Genomic DNA, 19747 nt, shown 5'->3' on the forward strand with positions numbered 1-19747 from the left:
CATATTTTTGGTGAGGGGTTCCTATATGAGGGAAACCCCCAGGGGGCACGGGAAGAACTCTACACAGAAAGGCCCTTTTGACGACCTCACCCGGGCGGTGGGCACTCGAGGACATGCGGACAGGCAGACACTCCTTCAGCGCTCACAACCCCGACCAGAGGTGGGAATCGAACCCAGGACCTTCTAGCTGTGAGGCGACAGCGCTACCACTGCGCCACCGCGCCCCCTGGTTAGCTCTTCTAAGAGACAATACAGTGTTGTGGAACAAGCAAAGGATTACCAGATATTTCCAAGACATGTCCAGTATAATCCGTACTGCCTTTATGATCGCTGTTACAGTAACGTAACTTCACTGAATAAAACCTTATTTCTCCACTGCCACGCTCGCATTCTCCATATTTGTTGTTGCTCTGGCAAACGGCCAGCGCCTCTGTCATTGCAATTGATCGGCTGAGAAAATGGGCTTCACGTCACCCGGCACTTTTCTGAAAAGTTTTAACATTTCTGAACTTTTCTGACGTGAAAAAAGGCCATCTGCACTGCAGTGCTTTTCAGGAGTTGTCGCCTTTTGTGCGGCATTCGACTTCTCTTTCACTTCCCATTGCTTTTAATGGGGAAAGGGTGCTATGTGTGAAGTGTGAACTAAGTCCCCATAGTAACACTGTGTGTGTGTGTGTTCCAGAGAGTACCTGGCCATCTTTAAGAAGACAGTTGCCATGCACGAGGTGTTCCTGTGTCGTGTGGCGGCACATCCTGTCCTGAGGAAAGACCTCAACTTCCACGTCTTCCTGGAGTACAACCAGGACGTGAGTTAGCACCATGCTACTGTAGCATCACACAGTACAACCAGGACGTGAGTTAGCATCATGCTACTGTAGCATCACACACACACACACACACACACACACAGTACAACCAGGATGTGAGTTACCATCATGCTACTGTAGGCGATATTCTTTTCCCCATGATGGCGAAGGCTAGGCGAAGGCATGACCCGCCCCTCTCTGCCTCTAATTGGCTCACTGTACTCGGCTGCTCCCACCTTCTTTCCAGGCAAGCCAGAAGTATCTCAAACGAGCCTAAATATACTTTCATTCAATGTCAAGATGCAGCAGGGGGAAAAGTAGGCTACTTCCAAGCATGATTCCTATAGATATTAGTGGTGTGTTTGCTGGACAGCTAACATTCATACATGACTGCAGTTAGTTGATGCTGAGGCTATGGTCATCTAAGCATTTGTTCATAACGTGAGCAGCAGGTGCAAAACAATCATTAAATCAACAAGCATGAGATACTTCATTATATGGAACGTTACAATTGCAAACCCTATAACTGAGTTATTTAGGCCTACTTAGCCTATTGCACAGACATGTATTTTTTCTTGTCATTCCAAATGTAATCACACTGTTGCTCTGATTAATATTTCAATTCAAATACATGTCACTCTTGTGTTAGAATGAGTTGAATTAAAGTTCACTGTAAATGGGCATTGACACTGTTTTTATATCACCCTTGATCAATTCTCGTGAATCTTTTATCTTTTCTTTTTTATTTGTCTGTAGGCTACATACGTGCACTGCCAAGAGTAGAGGCAGCATTATAAACCATAGACCAGACTATCAAAAACATAAACACACAGTGGCGTCTTTCATGCATGCTAGCAAGCGAAACTGCTGTCTGTCTGACCCACTGAGTGACCACAGACTGTAGAAAGAGACGCAGGATAGCCAAGCGAATGTGATTGGATGAACGTTTGATGCTAGGCCAATCACAGGCAGAGAGGGTGCCTCCAGCCTTCGCCATCATCCGGAAAAAGAAATCGCCTACTGTAGCATCACACACACACACACACACACACACACACACACACACACACACACACACACACAGTACAACCAGGACGTGAGTTAGCATCATGATGCTACTGTAGCATCACACACACACAGTACAACCAGGACGTGAGTTAGCATCATGCTACTGTAGCATCACACACACACACACACACACACACACACACACACACACACACACACACACACACACACACACACACACACAGTACAACCAGGACGTGAGTTAACTTCATGATGAGGATGAGGATGGTTATTGTTATTATAGGATGAATCAGCATGCACGTTCATGGTGAACCCTTGCCCTCTTTAAGCTACTCCATACTTTAAGCTAGACACTCCATTTAAACTTTAAACGAGTCAGCAATTTTAGGACTGTATCACCTTAATTTATCTTTGATTTATCTTTTGTACCGTTTGAGAAATCACAGTTTGTTTTATATTTTTTTCAATCTTTATAATGGGGCCCTATGGAGCCAGAAACTCACTCTAGCAGCCTGCTTTTGACTAAATGCACACATTTAAAAAAAAGTGACAGTTCACACAACTTTAAAAGCCTTTACATGCTTGTCCGTCAAAGCCCTGGCCGAATGCGCCGAGGGGTGCGCCGCGGCTAGCGAGCCTGTCAGCGCAGCCAGTAGCCCTTTTCCCACATGCGCTTTGTACCGCAAAATGACCGGAACGTGGTCTAATGCCTGCAAGTGAGAAAGGCGCCGTGCCGGTATAAGCGCGACCCCGTCGTCCCCGACATTTCACCACTTTCGACCAAGTCAGAAGAGCGGTATGATCTTAAGGGGACGCAAGTGGAAACGGGTGCAGTCATTTTCCGCGACAGCGGTCCTTCAATCATGGGCGAGGAGTAGCCTACACACGTTGCTTAATGTTCCAGCGGGCATAATCTAATCATTCGCGCACATTAAAGCAAACTGGCGAAATGATCTTGTGATAGCCTAATAAGAGCAGTATGTCAGCTTGCTGATTTCCCGAAGGCAACCCCGGACACATCAAACGAAGCCAGTCTGCTTTCTCTACATACAAGCGTTGAGCAGCTTGCAAGCCTTTCTCGCTGTGTCTGTCTGTGGCTGCTGCTCTCGAGCAGACAGGGGAGTCAAACGAGTGTGATTTATTGTGTGACAACTGACAAGCGAACTTATTTCGAGTTTTGCCGACCCCCCAAATAAGCTCCCCCTTCCCCCCGCCCCCCCCCCCCAACATACAGGTAAATTCGCTGATAGATTCCCACATGCGCGAGCCGAAGTGTGAAGGGAAATGTCCGATATTGACTTACAGGTAATTTTCCGGTATGCATGTGGGAAAAGGGCTCTAGTGACTCGACGCAGCTGGCGCGAACAGCGCAAGTATAATATAATGTAGATGGAGAGATAACAGGAGAGTGAAAGCTATTACCAAGTATATGCACTACATTCTCTCCTTGGGCTAACTTCTAGTCATTGAAATCCTAGTGAAATCACACAATTTACTCATTTTGCTGGGGACTCCCCTGCAACCCCTCGTCAAGCTGACGTTCGAGTATACGGGACTAGCTGCCACCGGCAAGGCTCCAAGTCGAGGCTGACACACAAGTATGTTTTCCACTTAACACTACATTAGGGCTGTCACGGTACACAAAAGTCACGGTTCGGTACGTACCTCGGTTTTGGGGTACCCAAATTCTGTTTTTTTCCCCTTTTGAATTTTCCTGAATTCTGTGTTTTGCTTTTTATGCTCATTTTACCATCAGAAATAGTGTATAATAAGTGGGAATGAATAAATGTCCACTATTTAATAAGATCTAGGCAATCCACACAAAAAGGTTTTACTCTAGAGCAGTGATTTTCAAAGTGTGGGGTGCGCCTCCCTCTCAGATGTCTGTATTCCAGCTGTTTGACAGGGCAAACGCATTTCCCCCCACTTTAAATCTTTATTGTCCACAAGTTTGTAAACAGAGCACATGTGTGGAGTAGCCTACTCTCACCAACCCCTCCCCCACTGTCTGACACACAGCGGGGTGGGTTTCATTTCCCCAGTACGTCGTTTCACGGTACGTGAAACGACGTACCGTGAACTCACGGGACGAATACATGTACTGCGACACCCCTACACTACATACATATTATATCATACATGGGACCTTTTAGGTACTTCAGCTCTCACTCACAAAGTCAAAATATAAGCGATGTGATGTCTACTTTTTGAGATATTAACGTTTGTTTGGCTCAACTTTTCAGCTTTATTTTATACTAGTTTCTGCTGCAGTGGCACCTGGAAGTGCTTTTTTGTTGTTGTGATGTCCCGCTGATTCATCCTATTATTACTGTTACAGCAGCATCACACAGGAAGAAAACGTTTCCCACACACCTCACACTCCCTCAAACACACTCACATCTTTCAGTCTTCCTACCAATCCAAATCTGTGTGTGTGTGTGTGTGTGTGTGTGTCTGTCTCTCTCTCTCTCAGCTGAGTGTACGAGGGAAGAACAAGAAGGAGAAGTTGGAGGATTTCTTTAAGAACGTGGTGAAGTCGGCGGACGGTGTCATGGTGGCCGGAGTCAAGGTGAGCCGAGCAGACTCGCGCCGCTGAAGCTTTCAGGGTGAAGCTTATATTCAGTGTCTTACGTCATGTACCGTCCGTTTCTCTGAAACGTTGACGCAAATCATCACATCATCACTGACATCATCAGTGATGTCATAAATCCCACAACATGTTGCGCCCATGGCGCATCGTCTCCAGAGTCTGCACCCTAGAAATCGAGTGCGTGCGCTACACAATGACATCATCAGTGATTTGTGACACAAATCGTGACATTATCAGTGACATCATAATGTCACCTCATCGAGGTAGGCTAGGAACGGGTCCCAAATGGATGAAAACTTTTTAAGTGAATTGGTCCTCAGGGGCCTGTTGCACCGACTGGTCTTAAGCTAAGTCGGTTGTAACTTTAAGACCTAACAGCTACGCCGGTTGCACCAACAGGGCTTAAGCCTTCTTCTCACTAAGACTGCGCGTAAATATTACGCCTAGTCCAGAGCAGGCGTAAGGTGCAGTATAGTGACAGTGCCAAAGCAGAGGGACAGAGTGAGAAAGAGAGGGGGAGAGAACAAGAAGAGAGAGGGAGGGAATTGGAGGGTGAACCAGTTCGGATTCAGATAAACCATTAGAAATGTCCCTTTCTTTTGCGTTGGTCCTCCATTGTGTTTCCGCAAATTAAATAAAATGTCAACAAGAGGGTTATCAGCAATTTCGCGGGGGTCAGCAGAGTGTTATTTGACGTCAGTGCACTCTTCTAAACAGGTCGCGTGCCGCATTCCAGTGGGCATTCCCAGGCTTTCACATGGACGTGTATTGCTACGACCGGCATAGTTAAGACCAGACGTAAGCCCTGTCGGTGCAACAGGCGTAAGTCCACTCTAAAGACTGGTCTTAACTAAGACCAATGTAGGAGTTACGACCAGGCATAACAGTTGGTGCAACCGGCCCCTGGAACCTAAGTCTCTCCATCCGTATAACAGAGCTCATGTCCGCCAACCACAGTTGGAAAGAAGAAGAACGTAATAGTGCATTAAACTTTATCTTCTTCATCATCATCATCATCATCATCATCATCATCATCATCATCATCATCACTTTTATTAACAGACACAAGGTCCAGTATAAAAACAGACAATACATAAAATCATAACATATACATACTCCAATACATTACATTAAAGAGTTGTACCAATGTACCCAAATGCTGGACTGGTACTTAATAGCACTGAGACCAGGTTGAGACAGCAGCATGATAATCAAGTTCTGAGACACATTAAGACGACCGATAAACTTGTAGGTCAGATTTCTCAGCAGGGCATGAAAGGTGTAGACTCCTGCACCACAAAACATTTCACTAGCACTGCAACACAGATAAATCTGGGTGGGGAAAGTGAAAAGGCAGCGCTTGCCCCTCCCTCATTACCACCACTGAGGTGCCCTTGAGCAAGGCCCTTAACCCCAACTGCTCCAGTGGAGCTGATCAGTGGCCAGCAGATCAGACTGTGGTTGTACTGGTCAGCTTCCAGGTATGAATGTGTGTGTGAATGTGAACAGGGCACTCCTGAAAAAGAGAGCATTGCTCTCAGTGAGACTCCCCCTGTATAAATAAAGGTAAAAAAAAAAAAAAAACACCTTGGCTCTCTGAGCAGAATCCTCATGCAGCTCTGCCCATAGAAACCACTGTGGTTAGATATCACTCTGATGTGATCTATGATCACTCTGCAGCTCATTTGAATGAATGCAGGAAAAAAAATTCTGCTGGAAGTTTAAAGTACAGGCTTTTCCCTACCAGGCGCAGCACCCAAGCCATTTTGGGCACCACCTAAGCCAAATTAATGTATTTTATTATTTTTATTTATTGGTTTATTTGACAGGGACAATGCATATTAATGAACATTGCTGTAAATATGCCAGAATTAGCCAAAAGGCTAGTTTACATCTGTAGTCCCTGGCCAGATGTTACAATAGACCCATCAAGCAGACAGTAAAATCATTTAAGCCCCTTTTAGACTGGCCAAAAATCCCACTAATATCCACAAACTACTGGCATTTTCTTCAGTCTAAAAGTTGCCAAACTGGGCCGTTAAGCCGATAGAGCGACCCTGCAAGTGAGTTGGGTTTTTATGCGACAGCTCTGCATGCCATGGCGATATAAATCTTGGCGGTGGTCCAACGTGTAATTTTCCGACCCTGCTTCTCCTCCTGATTTACCGCCCCTTTTCCAGCGTGAGTCAGTGAGATTCAGTGATCCCCACAGGCTGAAATTCTACTTTCTTAACAGTTAATTACTTTACATGAATGGAATATGCTGACAGAAAAAAGCATCTCTCTCTCTCCTGCTGCATGCACGAGCGCCAGGCGGCAGGCGCATAGACTGCGTCAAGTCAGCCTGAATGTAAGTAGGTCATCCGCTTTAGGTCTTTCAAAATAAAACCCTTTGAGGTTGTGAAGTCAGCATCAGGAAAACAAACTGTGTGTGAATGATCAAATACTTGACTAAGTAGAGAGACGGAACTTAACATCTGTCTGGTGTTTCTTCCAGTCTGCTGTTGCAGGTGCGCTTCCTGCTAGCCGATGTTTGAGTCTGCATCGATGCAGACTTGCTATCGGAGGGTTTACCAGTCCACTTACACTCCAGATGATGTCGTTTGGGATGACTCTTACTATGGCAAACCTCCACATGTGGAGGGGGAGTGGATAGGGCGAGGGCATAGGGGCTGGTTTGGGATTGGTCCTGACTCTGCTTTGTCCTCAGGGGTCACAGTTGTGGATGGGTGGGGGTGTCGGCTGTCGGGTGAAGCTGAAGATGTTTGGTGTGTTTCTGTGTTTCAGGATGTCGATGATTTCTTTGAACACGAGAAAACGTTCCTGTTAGAATATCACAACCGAGTGAAAGACGCCTCGGCCAAGTCTGACCGGATGATCCGCTCCCACAAGAGTAAGAACACACTGCTTCACTACTCATACACACTGCTGCAGTACTGATACACACTCCTACAGTATGAGCTCAACACAGTCACATTCATATTCTGCAATGAGATTTTGAATATTAGCCATAATGTCGTAACCACCCAAGATAGACTTGCCTCGGGCGAGCTAGTTGTGAAACAATAGTGTATGTTCTTGTAGAAGTCGGAATGGATTATGGGATGAGTACCGTAGTTTCTTCACTCTTACGATATAATATGTATACTCTTGTATCACCAGCACTTTTTTCCAGTTTGTAAATGTTTTTCAACTCTAAATCAAATGTTATGGTCATGATTCTCTAGCTGGCCGGTTGGCTTGATTCCAGGCTTAAAATTCTTTAGATAAGGATTTTGTGATGGGGTGAAAATGAATGGTAGAATTCTCTTCCGGAACCCAAGGTGACATCATGATGTCACGTGACAGTTGAGCTACTAGACTGTTATGTCTTGCTCTTCCTGATGTTCTATCATCATTCTGCTCTGTGGCTGATTGTGGACTAGTTTGATCGAGTTCGGCTCATTCTCTGTACAGTGAGACACTTAGGGCTGTGCAATTAATCAAATTTTAATCTCAATTTCAATTTTGGCTTCCGACAATTATGAAAACAAGATAATCAGAGATAAAATAATTATTTTTTATATATTTATTTTAATTAGGCTATTTATCTTTTATCTTTGTTTTTCAGTTAAATTGTATTTAAAAAATAAAATTGATTGAAATTCAGTATTAAAAAGACACTTTTTTCAAGTTCAATAAATGCACGATTTTGCCAAAGTCAATGAGCAATTGCGTTAAATAATCGTGATCAGTCAAAATTAGATTAGATTAGATCAGATTAGCATTTATTGTCTCCCTTAGGAGGAATGTGTCTTGGGCATTCGAGAGAACATACAGTAGGTGGCGTCATAGCACACATATACACAATTAACATTCAATACCAATATCCCTATACATCAAAAAACATACACACCAAGAGTATTATCTAATATTGCACCATGCCCTGTACAAAAGATATGTTACCCCCTCCCCCCCAAGAAATAGGTTGACGAGGAAATGAAAAGTTAAATATTGAACCACTGCCCTAGAATATATTGCATAATAAACTTAGGGATGGGGCCGATCCGATCCAATATCGGTATCGGGTGCCGATATGGCACTAATTCACGGATCGGATCAGATCGGAATTGGATTTTTTTTTTTTTTTTTTCAATTCCAGCACACAGCTGGCCGTAATTTGTGTAATAATGTATAATAGTATCCTTCTTTGCCTTGTATATTTTCTTAATTTTGTCTGTTTTTTGCAAGGTATATTTAAAAAAAAAACTTTAATTGGCCAAATCTTTGCCTATACTGTATATTCAAGAAAAATATTGGTATCGGCATAATATCGGTATCGGCAGATATCCAAATTCAGGTATCGGAATCGGATCGGAAGTGAAAAAAGTGGATCGGTGCATCCCTAAGTAAACTGGAGTGTTAGGTATTGTACAGATGCTCTACAATATATCATCTCTTACTGTGAAGTAGTTTGACAATGGGACAAAAGAAAATGTATACCTGTTACAGTGCTTACAGTTTGGTAACCTGTACGTTCTGCCTAACGGCAGCAGCTCATACTCTGTATGAAGGATGTGGTTTGGGTCGTAGGTGATTTTAAGACCCTGCTTCCTCGTGAGAGAAGATGGGGGGCTGCATGGCAATGATTTTACCAGCCCTCCTGATTAAGTTTTGGAGTTGTGATTAGAGATGCTGCGATCCGATCATGTGATCGGATATCGGCGCGATATCAGCCAAAAAACATGGATCGGATCGGATCGGATCGGATTCCAGCGAAAATGACCGATCCAAGGCTCCGATATAAGCACTCCATTCCATGACTCCGCTCCAGGATTTCTATCCAGCATGCAGCACACTGAGGCCGCGTTGAGCCTAGGATGGCCAGGGCCAAAACGTTGTCTTGCTTCAACATACATCGCATGCATAAACCATTTCCACCCGCAGGTTTGAGGAGTAGCTAACATAAACGTCAGATAAATACTCTCAATAGGCTAACGTTACCCACTGAGGCAGCTAACATGGCTAATTAGCTAGCTAACAGCAGCTATCTTTCTGCTCTAACTAACGTTAATGACACGTTCGTTGACTGAGCGAACGGCGCTGTACAGCAGGTCGTTATCAAAACGTATTGCACTGAAGAGAAGTAACATTAGATAATGACGAAAGACTCCTCCAATCTGGCAGTGGAAACGTATGCACAAACTTTGTGTGTAACTTTGCGAGACTCAACCGAATGACTGATGAGTCTCGCGTTGAGCCTAGGATGGCCAGGGCTTAGATCTGCGTGAGCACGACCCGTCGTAATTTGTCCAATTCAAGGTACATTAAAACGTTGTCTTGCTTCAACATACATCGCATTGCATAAACCATTTCCACCGGCAGGTTTGAGGAGTAGCTAACATAAACGTCAGATAAATACTCTCTATAGGCTAACGTTACCCACTGAGGCAGCTAACATGGCTAATTAGCTAGCTAACACCAGCTATCTTTCTCCTCTAAACTAACGTTAACGACACGAGTTGACTGAGCGAACGGCGCTGTACAGCAGGTCGTTATCAAAACGTATTGCACTGAAGAGAAGTAACATTAGAAAACTCCTTAGAAGACTCCTCCAATCTGGCAGTGGAAATGTATGCACAAACTTTGTGTGAGAGAGAGAGAGAGAGAGAGAGAGAGAGAGAGAGAGAGAGAGAGAGAGAGAGAGAGAGAGAGAGAGAGAGAGAGAGAGAGAGAGAGAGAGAGAGAGAGAGAGAATTTGATTGTTATGTTTTAGTTTTACATCAAATTAATTAGATGAACTAAATCGTTTACATTCTATATTACCAAAGCATACACATACCTAACCCTAAAAATGTTTGTTGCCTGCTAGCTATCAGACAGCATAGAGAGGCTTAAATATGTGCTGTATCGGTATCGGATCGAAATCGGTATCGAATCGGGTATCGAAATTTGATCGGAATCGGATCGGTTTTGAGGCTAAAATATCGGAATCGGATCGGAATTGAAAAATCTCGATCGCAGCATCTCTAGTTGTGATTTGCACCAAACCATGTAGTAATGCCGTAGCGGATAATGGATTCAATGGCTGCCCTGTAGAACAACAACATAATGTTTTTATCCATGCCATGGACCCTAAGCCTTCTCAAAAAATTCAAACGCTGGTTAATAAGATAACATATAAAATCAACTTGGTGGGCCCAGTTTAACTGAAAATCTAAATTAATACCTAGATATTTATATGATGTCACCTGCTCAACTGTCTCTCCCCGTTTAACTAATGATTACTAACTAACTATTAATTAACAAATTAATCGTGATTATGATTTGCCATAATCCAGCAGCCCTAATAGAACTGCAACTAATGATTATTTTCATTATCGATTAACCTGTTAATTATTTTCTCGACTAATCGATTAGTCTGTTGGTCTAATTCTTAAGAAGAAAGTGCAAAAATTCTCTCCTCACAACATCGCTCACTTTTCCTCCCAAGCCCAAGATGATGTCCTCAAGTGTCTTCTTTTGTCCTGACCAACAGTCCACAACCCAAAGATAATCAATTTACTCATACAAGACTAAAGAAACCAGAATACATGCACATTTGAATGAGATAATTTTAGTATTTTTTATTAACACGTTCACTGCCATTGGCGAGTCAACTCGTCAAGCAGAAACCAACGGTTGACTGCCAATGGCGAGTCAACTCGTCAAATTTTTTTTTTTTTTTTTTTTGACCGTGGGACGTTGATCTAACCCTTTTACATCTCCTATATAAATATGGGAGCCACCGAACGTGTACAACCCATTCCACCGACCCACTAAGTGGCGACAGTGCTCTCCAGACTAGAAAAAGCAGAGCCAAAACTGCAGGGGAACGCGCGAGGAAACCATTCTCATACTGTAAAATGGATTGGCGAAAACGCTTTCGCTTTCGCGCAGTATCGCGCTGGGAGCTGGCGGTGGGGGATTGCAAATTTGCATAATAGATTATGGGTGCAACACACTTTGAAACACCGGCAGAAAGCCCACAATCGCACGCAGCTTCATTCCAGCTGAGCTCACAACCGAAACGAACGAGCCCCATGCAGACTCGCCCAAAGAGCAGCAGCCAGGCAGCACAGACAGGCAGAGCCTCGCTTGTACCGCTGCAGCCACGGAGGGAGGAGAACACACACGGAGGGAGGAGTTTGAAGGAGAGGGGGGTTTCCTGCTGCTATGGAGGAAATTACTGTTCAAAACTATTGTTTAGATGTCTGACGTCTTATGCCAAAAATAAATGGTTAAAGTGACTGTTCTATCGAATTTCACAAAAAGCCATTTATCTCAGCTTAAATTTTCAGACGCTGAAACCATGCTGTATTCTACTGCTAATGCCTACATAACTACTAACTCTACAAACTAACTCTTTTAGACAGAGAAAGCACACATTCTATTAGTTCTTTTGAGATAATTTGTGTTCACAAAATCTTAGCAGAAAAGAATCCTCGGCTCTTGAAAGATGAGCCAGAATCCTCAAAAAAAAACCTTGGCAGAAGCTACCTACAGTATTGAAAAAACGGCTGGCAGTGAATGTGTTAAGAATTAGTATTCTAAACCAGGGGTTCCCAAACTTTTCTGTCCAAGTACCGCTATGTACCAAACCAAATTTCCCAGGGACCAATTCTACTCCATTCCTCTGTCCAGTTTTAAACATGCTCCTTACAATTCCTTACTTCAAGCTGCTCCTGCAGTAATGTCTAGTTTTACTTTGCCTTTCTTGTCCTGTAAATTAGTTTTTAGGCCATATGTTTTTACGTTCTTGATCCTGAGTTATTTATTACCCTTGGATGTGGTATTTTATGATGTACTTGGTTGTCCTTGCTTTTTTGAAATGTTTCAGCTCTATAGCCCTGTTTTTATGTTTCCTTTATATGTACCGGTACTGTAATGTTGATTGTAACTTGGCTTGTAACTGCTGCTTTCTTGGCCAGATCACATTCGCAAAAGAGATCTTGTATCTCAAATGTATTATCTGGTTAAATAAAGGTAAAAAAAAAAAGTATACCAACCTCTCCCCCATAAAATAGAATTTGATGATTTAACCATGCAATAGCAGCAGAAAGGCTAAACGACAATATAAGGCTACTAGATGGTTCAAAACAGACACACACCTGCCACTATTAGGCTGTGAAAAAGAGGACCCCTTTGAAAATGTTTTTTCCCCTCGCCAAAATGTTGTCTAACTCTGGAGTGTTATTTAGCTACCTTCCTGACAGACTAGCATGACATGGTTGGTACAAATCGATACCTTAAGTCTTCTAGTTTCATATGATACCAGAAACTTCACTCTGGCTTGAAAACTGAGCCTGCTGCAGCCTCTGAAAGTAAATGTTCAAAATTGTGACATTTCCGAAATATCACGATATTTCTGAAAATCAGCCAAATCTGGCTACTCCTCAGGGTTAATGTGTATATATGTAAAAACTGTTGTCTGTGTGTGCAATTCTCTGGCGGACCACCAAGTGGAGGCTGTCCGCGGACCACAGTTTGGGAACCAATGCTCTCGAAACGATTAATCAGTTGGAAAAAATTGTTGCCGATTAGTTTTCTGTCGATCGATTAATCAACTAATCGTTGCAGCTCTACTGATGTAGTGCGGCTACCTGGTCTGTAGTTTGATGCTGTGAAGGGGAACACACATATTTTAATGTGTGTGCATGTGTTTTCAGATGCTGCAGACGACATCAACAGAATCGCCTCTTCTCTCTACACATTAGGAACGCAGGACTCCACAGACGTCTGCAAGTACGAACACCTAAACTCACCTGCTATTTGATTATTGATTATTTTACCCTGCTAATCTGTTTTGGCTCTCACAACTGTTTCACTCCAGAGCCTTAAAACTATTTGGGATAAACAACTTTAACTAGTTCATTGCTCAGTATTTTCACAATCCTAGGGCTTTTATTGTGAAATGGCCATGCCTCGTTAGCTTGTTAGGGCAGTGGTTCTCAAATGAGGGTCCGGGGACCCCCAGGGGTCCTTGGGGGGGTTCCAGGGGGTCCTCAGCCAAAAGGGGGGTCATTTATTTTCGCTATAATCCCATTCATAAGTAACACAATGACTATTTTGGTCATGGGTTTTATACACTTTCTGTAATAAAACATCTAAAAGCATCAATCTTATTATCATATGGGGGACCGTGGGATAAAATCCCATCAAATCGGGGTCCGTGGTCTAGTCTTTGTCAGTTTAGGGATCGTTCATGTGAAGAAATTTGAGAACCACTGTGTTAGGGAACAGTCAGGATGCTGAACTAACCAAACTGTTCTCTGGTTTCAGGTTCTTCCTCAAAGTATCGGAGTTGTTCGAGAAAACAAGGGTATGTTTGTTTTCAGGTCACATGACTCTGAACCTTGACATTAACCCTAGGCCAGGGCTATTCAACTAAATTGTTCAGGCGGCCACATTGTCAGAAACCTAATGGCTCATTTCCACCACATTTTACAGCCCTGCACAGCTCGTCACCACTCGGCTCTACTCGTTTCGACCCGATGGATGTTTTGCTTCCACCGCTGCTCGATCTGCCCCCGCACACAACTGGTCGTCATAGCGACCGCATATCTGCCCTCCGCCCATAGCCGAAGTAGGCTATAACATATAACGTTACAATTAAATCCATACACAGAACTTTTAAACTGTTTATGAAATACTGGTGCCTCTAATGGCCCAATCCCACCGCAGCTAGTAGCGCGGTCCCGCTCCGCTCGACTCGACTTTTGGTCTCATCCCACCGGTATAAACCGGCCCAGCTCGGTTAGATTTGGGGCTGAGCTGGGCTACTTTTAGTACCTGCCTCGTCGGGGTTCTTTTTCTGCCAACCCGGGTCCATACCGTGACGTGAAAACATTGTAGGCGACTGATTGGTCAGGCAGAATCGTGTTTACTCTCTATATCCTACTGACTGTCAATGCAGCGCTGCATACCAGTTTACCTTCTTTTCTCTTCTATTATGCTTTTCTATCAGTCTTTTGTTTTGCTGCCTTCGCCTCTGGTGAAATAAAATCGGCGCGGTGGTTTCAATTGTCCAAAAGTCCGCTGCTCTGAAGCGCTTGTGTAGTTAGTGCTGTGTCGGCTCCGCTAGGCCGCAGGCGCCTGGTGAAGCCGCGGTTTTGCCTGGTGAGAGGCCGCGGGGGTAGAGGCTTCACTCTAGCGCAACCCCCGTCCCTCGCGCCCGTCCCTCGTGCAGCGCTTGTGAGTTTTGACTAACAACAAAGTGATATCCATTCTCCTGGTCGATTGTCACTTTTGCCCATGTACACTCACTGTAACACCCGCCCAACATGCTGTGATGCTATGAGCTGGCTGCTCAGGCCAGGATCAAGGACTGTGATCATGCCAGCACTGCTCTCTCTCTCTCTCTCTCTCTCACACACACACACACACACACACACACACACACACACACTGTAGGTAATTTAGAGGCACCAGTATTTCATAAACAGTTTAAAAGTTCTGTGTATGGATTTAATTGTAACGTTATGTTATAGCCTATTTCAGAACATGGGTGGAGGGCAGATATGCGGTCGCTGTGACGACCAGGTGTGGGCGGGGGCAGATGAAGGGCGGTCGAAGCAGAACGTCCATCGGGTTGAAGCAAGTAGAGCCGAGTGGTGACGGGCTGTGCAGGGCTGTAAAATGTGGTGGAATTGAGCCATAAATGACCTACAGTGTACATGGGCAAATGTGACAATAGGCCAGGAGAATGGATATCACTTTGTTGTTAGTCAAACTCACATGCATGCGCTGCGCGAGGGACGGGGGTTGCGCTACAGGAAGAAGTGAAGCCTCTACCCCCGCGGCCTCTCACCAGGCAAGACCGCGGCTTCACTAACCCCCGCCTGCGGCCTAGCGGAGCCGACGCTGCACACAACTACAAAGGGCTTCCTGAGGAGCGGATTTTTTCTCTCTCAAAACAATTGAAAACCACCGTCATGTTAAAGCTGAGTAAGGAGATCGATTTTATTTCACCAGAGCCGAAGGCAGCAACACAAAAGACTGATGGAAATAACATAACAGAAGAGAAGGTAAGCCCCACTAAACTGGTATGCAGCATTGACAGTCAGTAGATAGAGTAAACACGATTCTGCCTGACCAATCAGTCGTCTACAGTGTTTTCACGTCACCGTATGAACCCGGGTTCACAGCGCTAGAACCTCAACAAAGCAGGGACCAAAACTAGCACGACTCAACCCGGGCTGTCCACGTTTTTGATCGGTGGAATGAGACAAAAAAGCGAGACGAGCTGGGCGGGGCCGCGTTGATACCAGCGCTGGAAATGGGCCATAAGGGGCCGGACCGTTCCCAGAGCTATTAATCCCATTATATGTACACTTGACACAACGCGCCACCACATTTTCAAAACTTTTATTCCACTACATTGCAAAAGTAGCATTTAAAAGTGCTTAATTTCTGTGCAACAAAAGCTGTGTTAAAGCCCCAAAAGTAAACACATTTGAAACTAGGGGTGTCACGATACACTCAGTTCACGATACTGGGTTCACGATAACGATACGATACGATTTTAACAATATTTTTTTAAACTTGAATAATGACAATATATGACTGGAAAAGTAGTATTTTATTTGAAATGCACAAATACAAAACATGCTGTTGTGGGAAATTGTTATTACAATAACAACTAGAAAAAACATGAGATTGGAGATAAGGCTTATCTTGAAATAGAATGAGTTACACCGTCACTTAGATTTACTTTGAACTAAAAGGTTTCTCAGCAGTATAAATTCTCATTATGCATCTTCAGTTTTTCTTCAAACTCAAACAACAAGACTTTTCTTAGTCTATTTTTTATGCATCTTCAGTTTTTCCTGTCAAGTAAACAGTTTTGCCAGAAACTCAATTGAATGGTTTCTCTCCTGTATAACTTCTCATGTGTCTCTTCAGAGACTTGTTCAACTGAACTACTTTCCACACATTGAACTTCAACAAACAAAGGTGTTTCTTAGTCTATTTTTGAAAAAAAAAAAAAATTATATATAAAAAAAACAATTTGCGATATGAGATTTCATCTCAACGATACATATCGTGACGTTTTACTATCGTGAAATTTCGTGGGACGATATATTGTGACACCCCTATTTGAAACTAATCTAAGTATTCTACAACACGTCAGCCATTTGAAATATAATTTGGTCAATTCTGACATCTCTTAGCTACACCACAGCATTGTAAACATTTATAGTGCATCAGGAAAGGAAAACAACTGTAAACATTCTTTCTTGTTTAGAACCTAGCACAGTATTAGATACTGAGTATCTCATGAAAAACTATTAATATTGCATCTTTTGTGTTTAGCTACGTCTCACAGCATTGTAACATTGTAGTGCAGCAAGAAAGGAAAACTACTGTAAACATTTTAGCCATATTTCTTGTTTAGAACCTAGCTAGCTACATCACACATCTCCTGAAACACCATTTATAATGCATCTTTCTTGATTAGCTACATCACAGCGCCATCTCCTGAAAAACATTAATATTGCACCTTTCTTGTGGCTACATCACAGCATCTCCTGAAAAACATTTCTAGTGGATCTGACTTGTTTAGCTCACTTTAGCTAGATCACATCTGAAAAACAACCAGTCGGGTGTAAGTAAATGAGGTTTAATTGTTATATATATATATATATATATATATATATATATATATATATATATATATATATATATATATATATATATATATATATATATATAATTTTGTTTAGAACTCATCCGGCCCGCCAGTTGAATAGCCCTGCCCTAGGCTGTTTGAATAGTCAAAAAAAACACATCACTCACATCAACTCCTTTTCCTGGGGGCTTCTACCTTTTCACGTCATGTAACAATTTATCAAAACGCCACCGAGTAACCGACACACTATATGATTTCCACAAAACGGAGGGGAAAAACTCATCAAGGAATCATGGGATTTGGTGATGAAAATGGAATCAATTTTAAAACATGGAATATTGCAGAATTTTCCATACTCTGTCTGAAATTCATAAAAGTATGCCTAATTATCAAAATCAAAAGTACACCTAATTATTGTAGTAACGTAAATGATTTCATAATTGTAAAATAGGCCTAGAGAAATTATTCCGTTTTCAATTGGGGTGTTTTTGGGTCTTGCGTGGGACCCTTACGTCACCTCACAACTTGGTTTTCACTTTGAGAAACATGTTGAAGACGCTGTCTGAGAGCCAAGTCATAAAAAATAAAAATAAAAAAAACAATCCTAACCCCTAAATTTAAATTAAATTAAAACAAATTAATTGGGAGGAGGGGGTGGAATTTGAAAACAGAAAAATAATTTCATATCGCCCTAAAATACTAGCTGACTGGAATCCATTTCCTGCTCATTTGCTGTTTTGTGTTTTTCCGTGTTAGCAAGCTAATGCGGCTATTCCTTGCGGCTAAGCTGTCACAAGGGATTTCGTAAAGGATGGTCCATCCTATCCTATGCTACAATAAGTAAGGAAGCATTGAAGCACCTTTCCTTAGCATTTAGAGCAAAGGTTTTCAAAGTGGGAGGCGGGGCTCCAAGTAGTTTCAGGGGCTGTTCAGATAGTTCAGAGATACAGTAGTTTAGATTTTACTGTTTTTCCCACTTTCCCAGAGTCAGAAACTAATAAATGCCATCAGGCAAAACTTCTTTATGTATTTGGTGTAGTATGTCAAACAGCAATATAAGGCTATATTGATGATGTAAAGAACAAATTTCCTAATGGAAAATAAATAGTTCATCTGGGAGTCCCACAGTCTTAGACTTTGAAAACCTCTGATTTAGTGAATTCGAACCACTCTTATCATGGCTGCCTGCCACTTAGGACTCTGATATGAACTCTGAACAGGGGGTACCAGCTGCACTGTCTGCAGTGGAAAACCAAGTGGTACTACCAAAAGTGAGTCGAGTTGGTTGGAGCCAGTACCATATGGTGGAGAAGCACCATTGGATTACATTAACTCTGATAACCAGTGTTAAATGTCAAAGTAGTCAGAGGTGGTGTTATGAAGCAGCCAGGAGCCTGTCAGATGTTTCTTAATGTTGTCTTGTTGTGCTGCTCTGCAGAAGATCGAGGCTCGAGTGGCAGCAGATGAAGACCTGAAGCTGGCCGACCTGCTTAAGTATTACCTGAGGGAGTCACAAGCTGCTAAGGTTGGTTCGGGTCTTACTGACTGACTGTGCTTTAGTGATGTTAAGGCTTTGGTCACAGGCTACAGGGAGAGTCAGAGGCTCCACCCACAGCATCAACATACGCACCAGAGATCAGCCAATCCTTAGTGTTTACATGACTGGTCCAATCACAGAGTCTGAGGTCAGGACAAGGCTGATGTGATGAAGTCAGGACAAGGCTGATGTGATGATGTCATGTGTTTTAGGACCTGCTGTACCGGAGGGGGCGGGCTCTGGTGGACTATGAGAATGCTAACAAAGCTCTGGATAAAGCCAGAGCCAAGAACAGAGATGTTCTGCAGGCAGAGACCAGCCAGCAACTCTGCTGCCACAAGTTCGAGAAGATCTCCGAGTCCGCCAAGCAAGGTCTGTCTGCCTGCCTGCCTGCCTGCCTGTCTGCCTGTCTGTAGTATTGTAGTCTAGTCACCAAACCTATGCTATATCAGAGTCCAAGTCCAACAGTCACCAAGGTCATGTCTGAGTTGAGTCTCCAGTTCTCAGCGCTCGGGTCCGATTCTCCAGTTAGACTTCATTAATCCCGCTAGAACAGCCATTGCCCTTCTACATATTTTACAGGTGGTTCTACTTTCAGCCACTTTTCAGCATCTTCCTCTTGCTCTGTCACTAGAGACGATCTGTCCATCCTCCTGTCAGAGTTCAAATGTTTAGCTGTTACTGTGAGCCAACCAGACCATCAGGGCCAAAGTTAAGGAAATGCTAAAAAATGTGGAGCCGAGTCTGATGGTATCGAGTCTGAGTTATCAATATTCCACACCATGTCTTGTCCACGGCACGCCAAGAGTCATCAAAACGTGTGTGTGTGTGTGTGTGTGTGTGTGTGTGTGTGTGTGTGTGTGTGTGTGTGTGTGTGTTTTTTGCAGGCTGTGTGTTTATGTGTGTAGTCAGTCACAGTGTTTTGTGTTGCAGAGCTCATAGACTTCAAGACAAGACGAGTGGCAGCATTCAGGAAGAACCTGGTGGAGCTGGCTGAGCTGGAGCTCAAACACGCCAAGGTACTGACCCCTGACCTTACAGATTGACCTCTGACCCTAACATGAACCCTGCACCCTAAACAGGGTTTTCACACCAGAAGCGGCAATGCACTATTTTGCGCGAGGTAGAGCACAAGC

General features: G+C 43.4%; 1 protein-coding gene across 3 annotated transcripts in view; it reads left to right on the forward strand.

Annotated features, from left to right (window-relative positions):
- snx6 (sorting nexin 6) overlaps positions 1 to 19747 on the forward strand; it is a 35420-nt gene that overhangs the window by 11326 nt on the left and 4347 nt on the right. For all 3 annotated transcript variants that reach the window (XR_014552563.1, XM_083633767.1, XM_083633766.1), the window contains 8 exons: positions 683 to 806; positions 4309 to 4404; positions 7213 to 7318; positions 13113 to 13188; positions 13726 to 13765; positions 18513 to 18599; positions 18824 to 18983; positions 19545 to 19630. Coding sequence is in view for 2 of the 3 variants with exons in the window: in XM_083633767.1 (XP_083489893.1) it covers positions 683 to 806; positions 4309 to 4404; positions 7213 to 7318; positions 13113 to 13188; positions 13726 to 13765; positions 18513 to 18599; positions 18824 to 18983; positions 19545 to 19630 (775 nt within the window). In the remaining variant the exon portion in view is untranslated. The remainder of the gene's footprint in view (positions 1 to 682; positions 807 to 4308; positions 4405 to 7212; positions 7319 to 13112; positions 13189 to 13725; positions 13766 to 18512; positions 18600 to 18823; positions 18984 to 19544; positions 19631 to 19747) is intronic.

Source organism: Poromitra crassiceps, assembly GCF_964638095.1.
Source record: "Poromitra crassiceps genome assembly, chromosome: 3".
Classification (NCBI taxonomy): Eukaryota; Metazoa; Chordata; class Actinopteri; order Beryciformes; family Melamphaidae; genus Poromitra; species Poromitra crassiceps.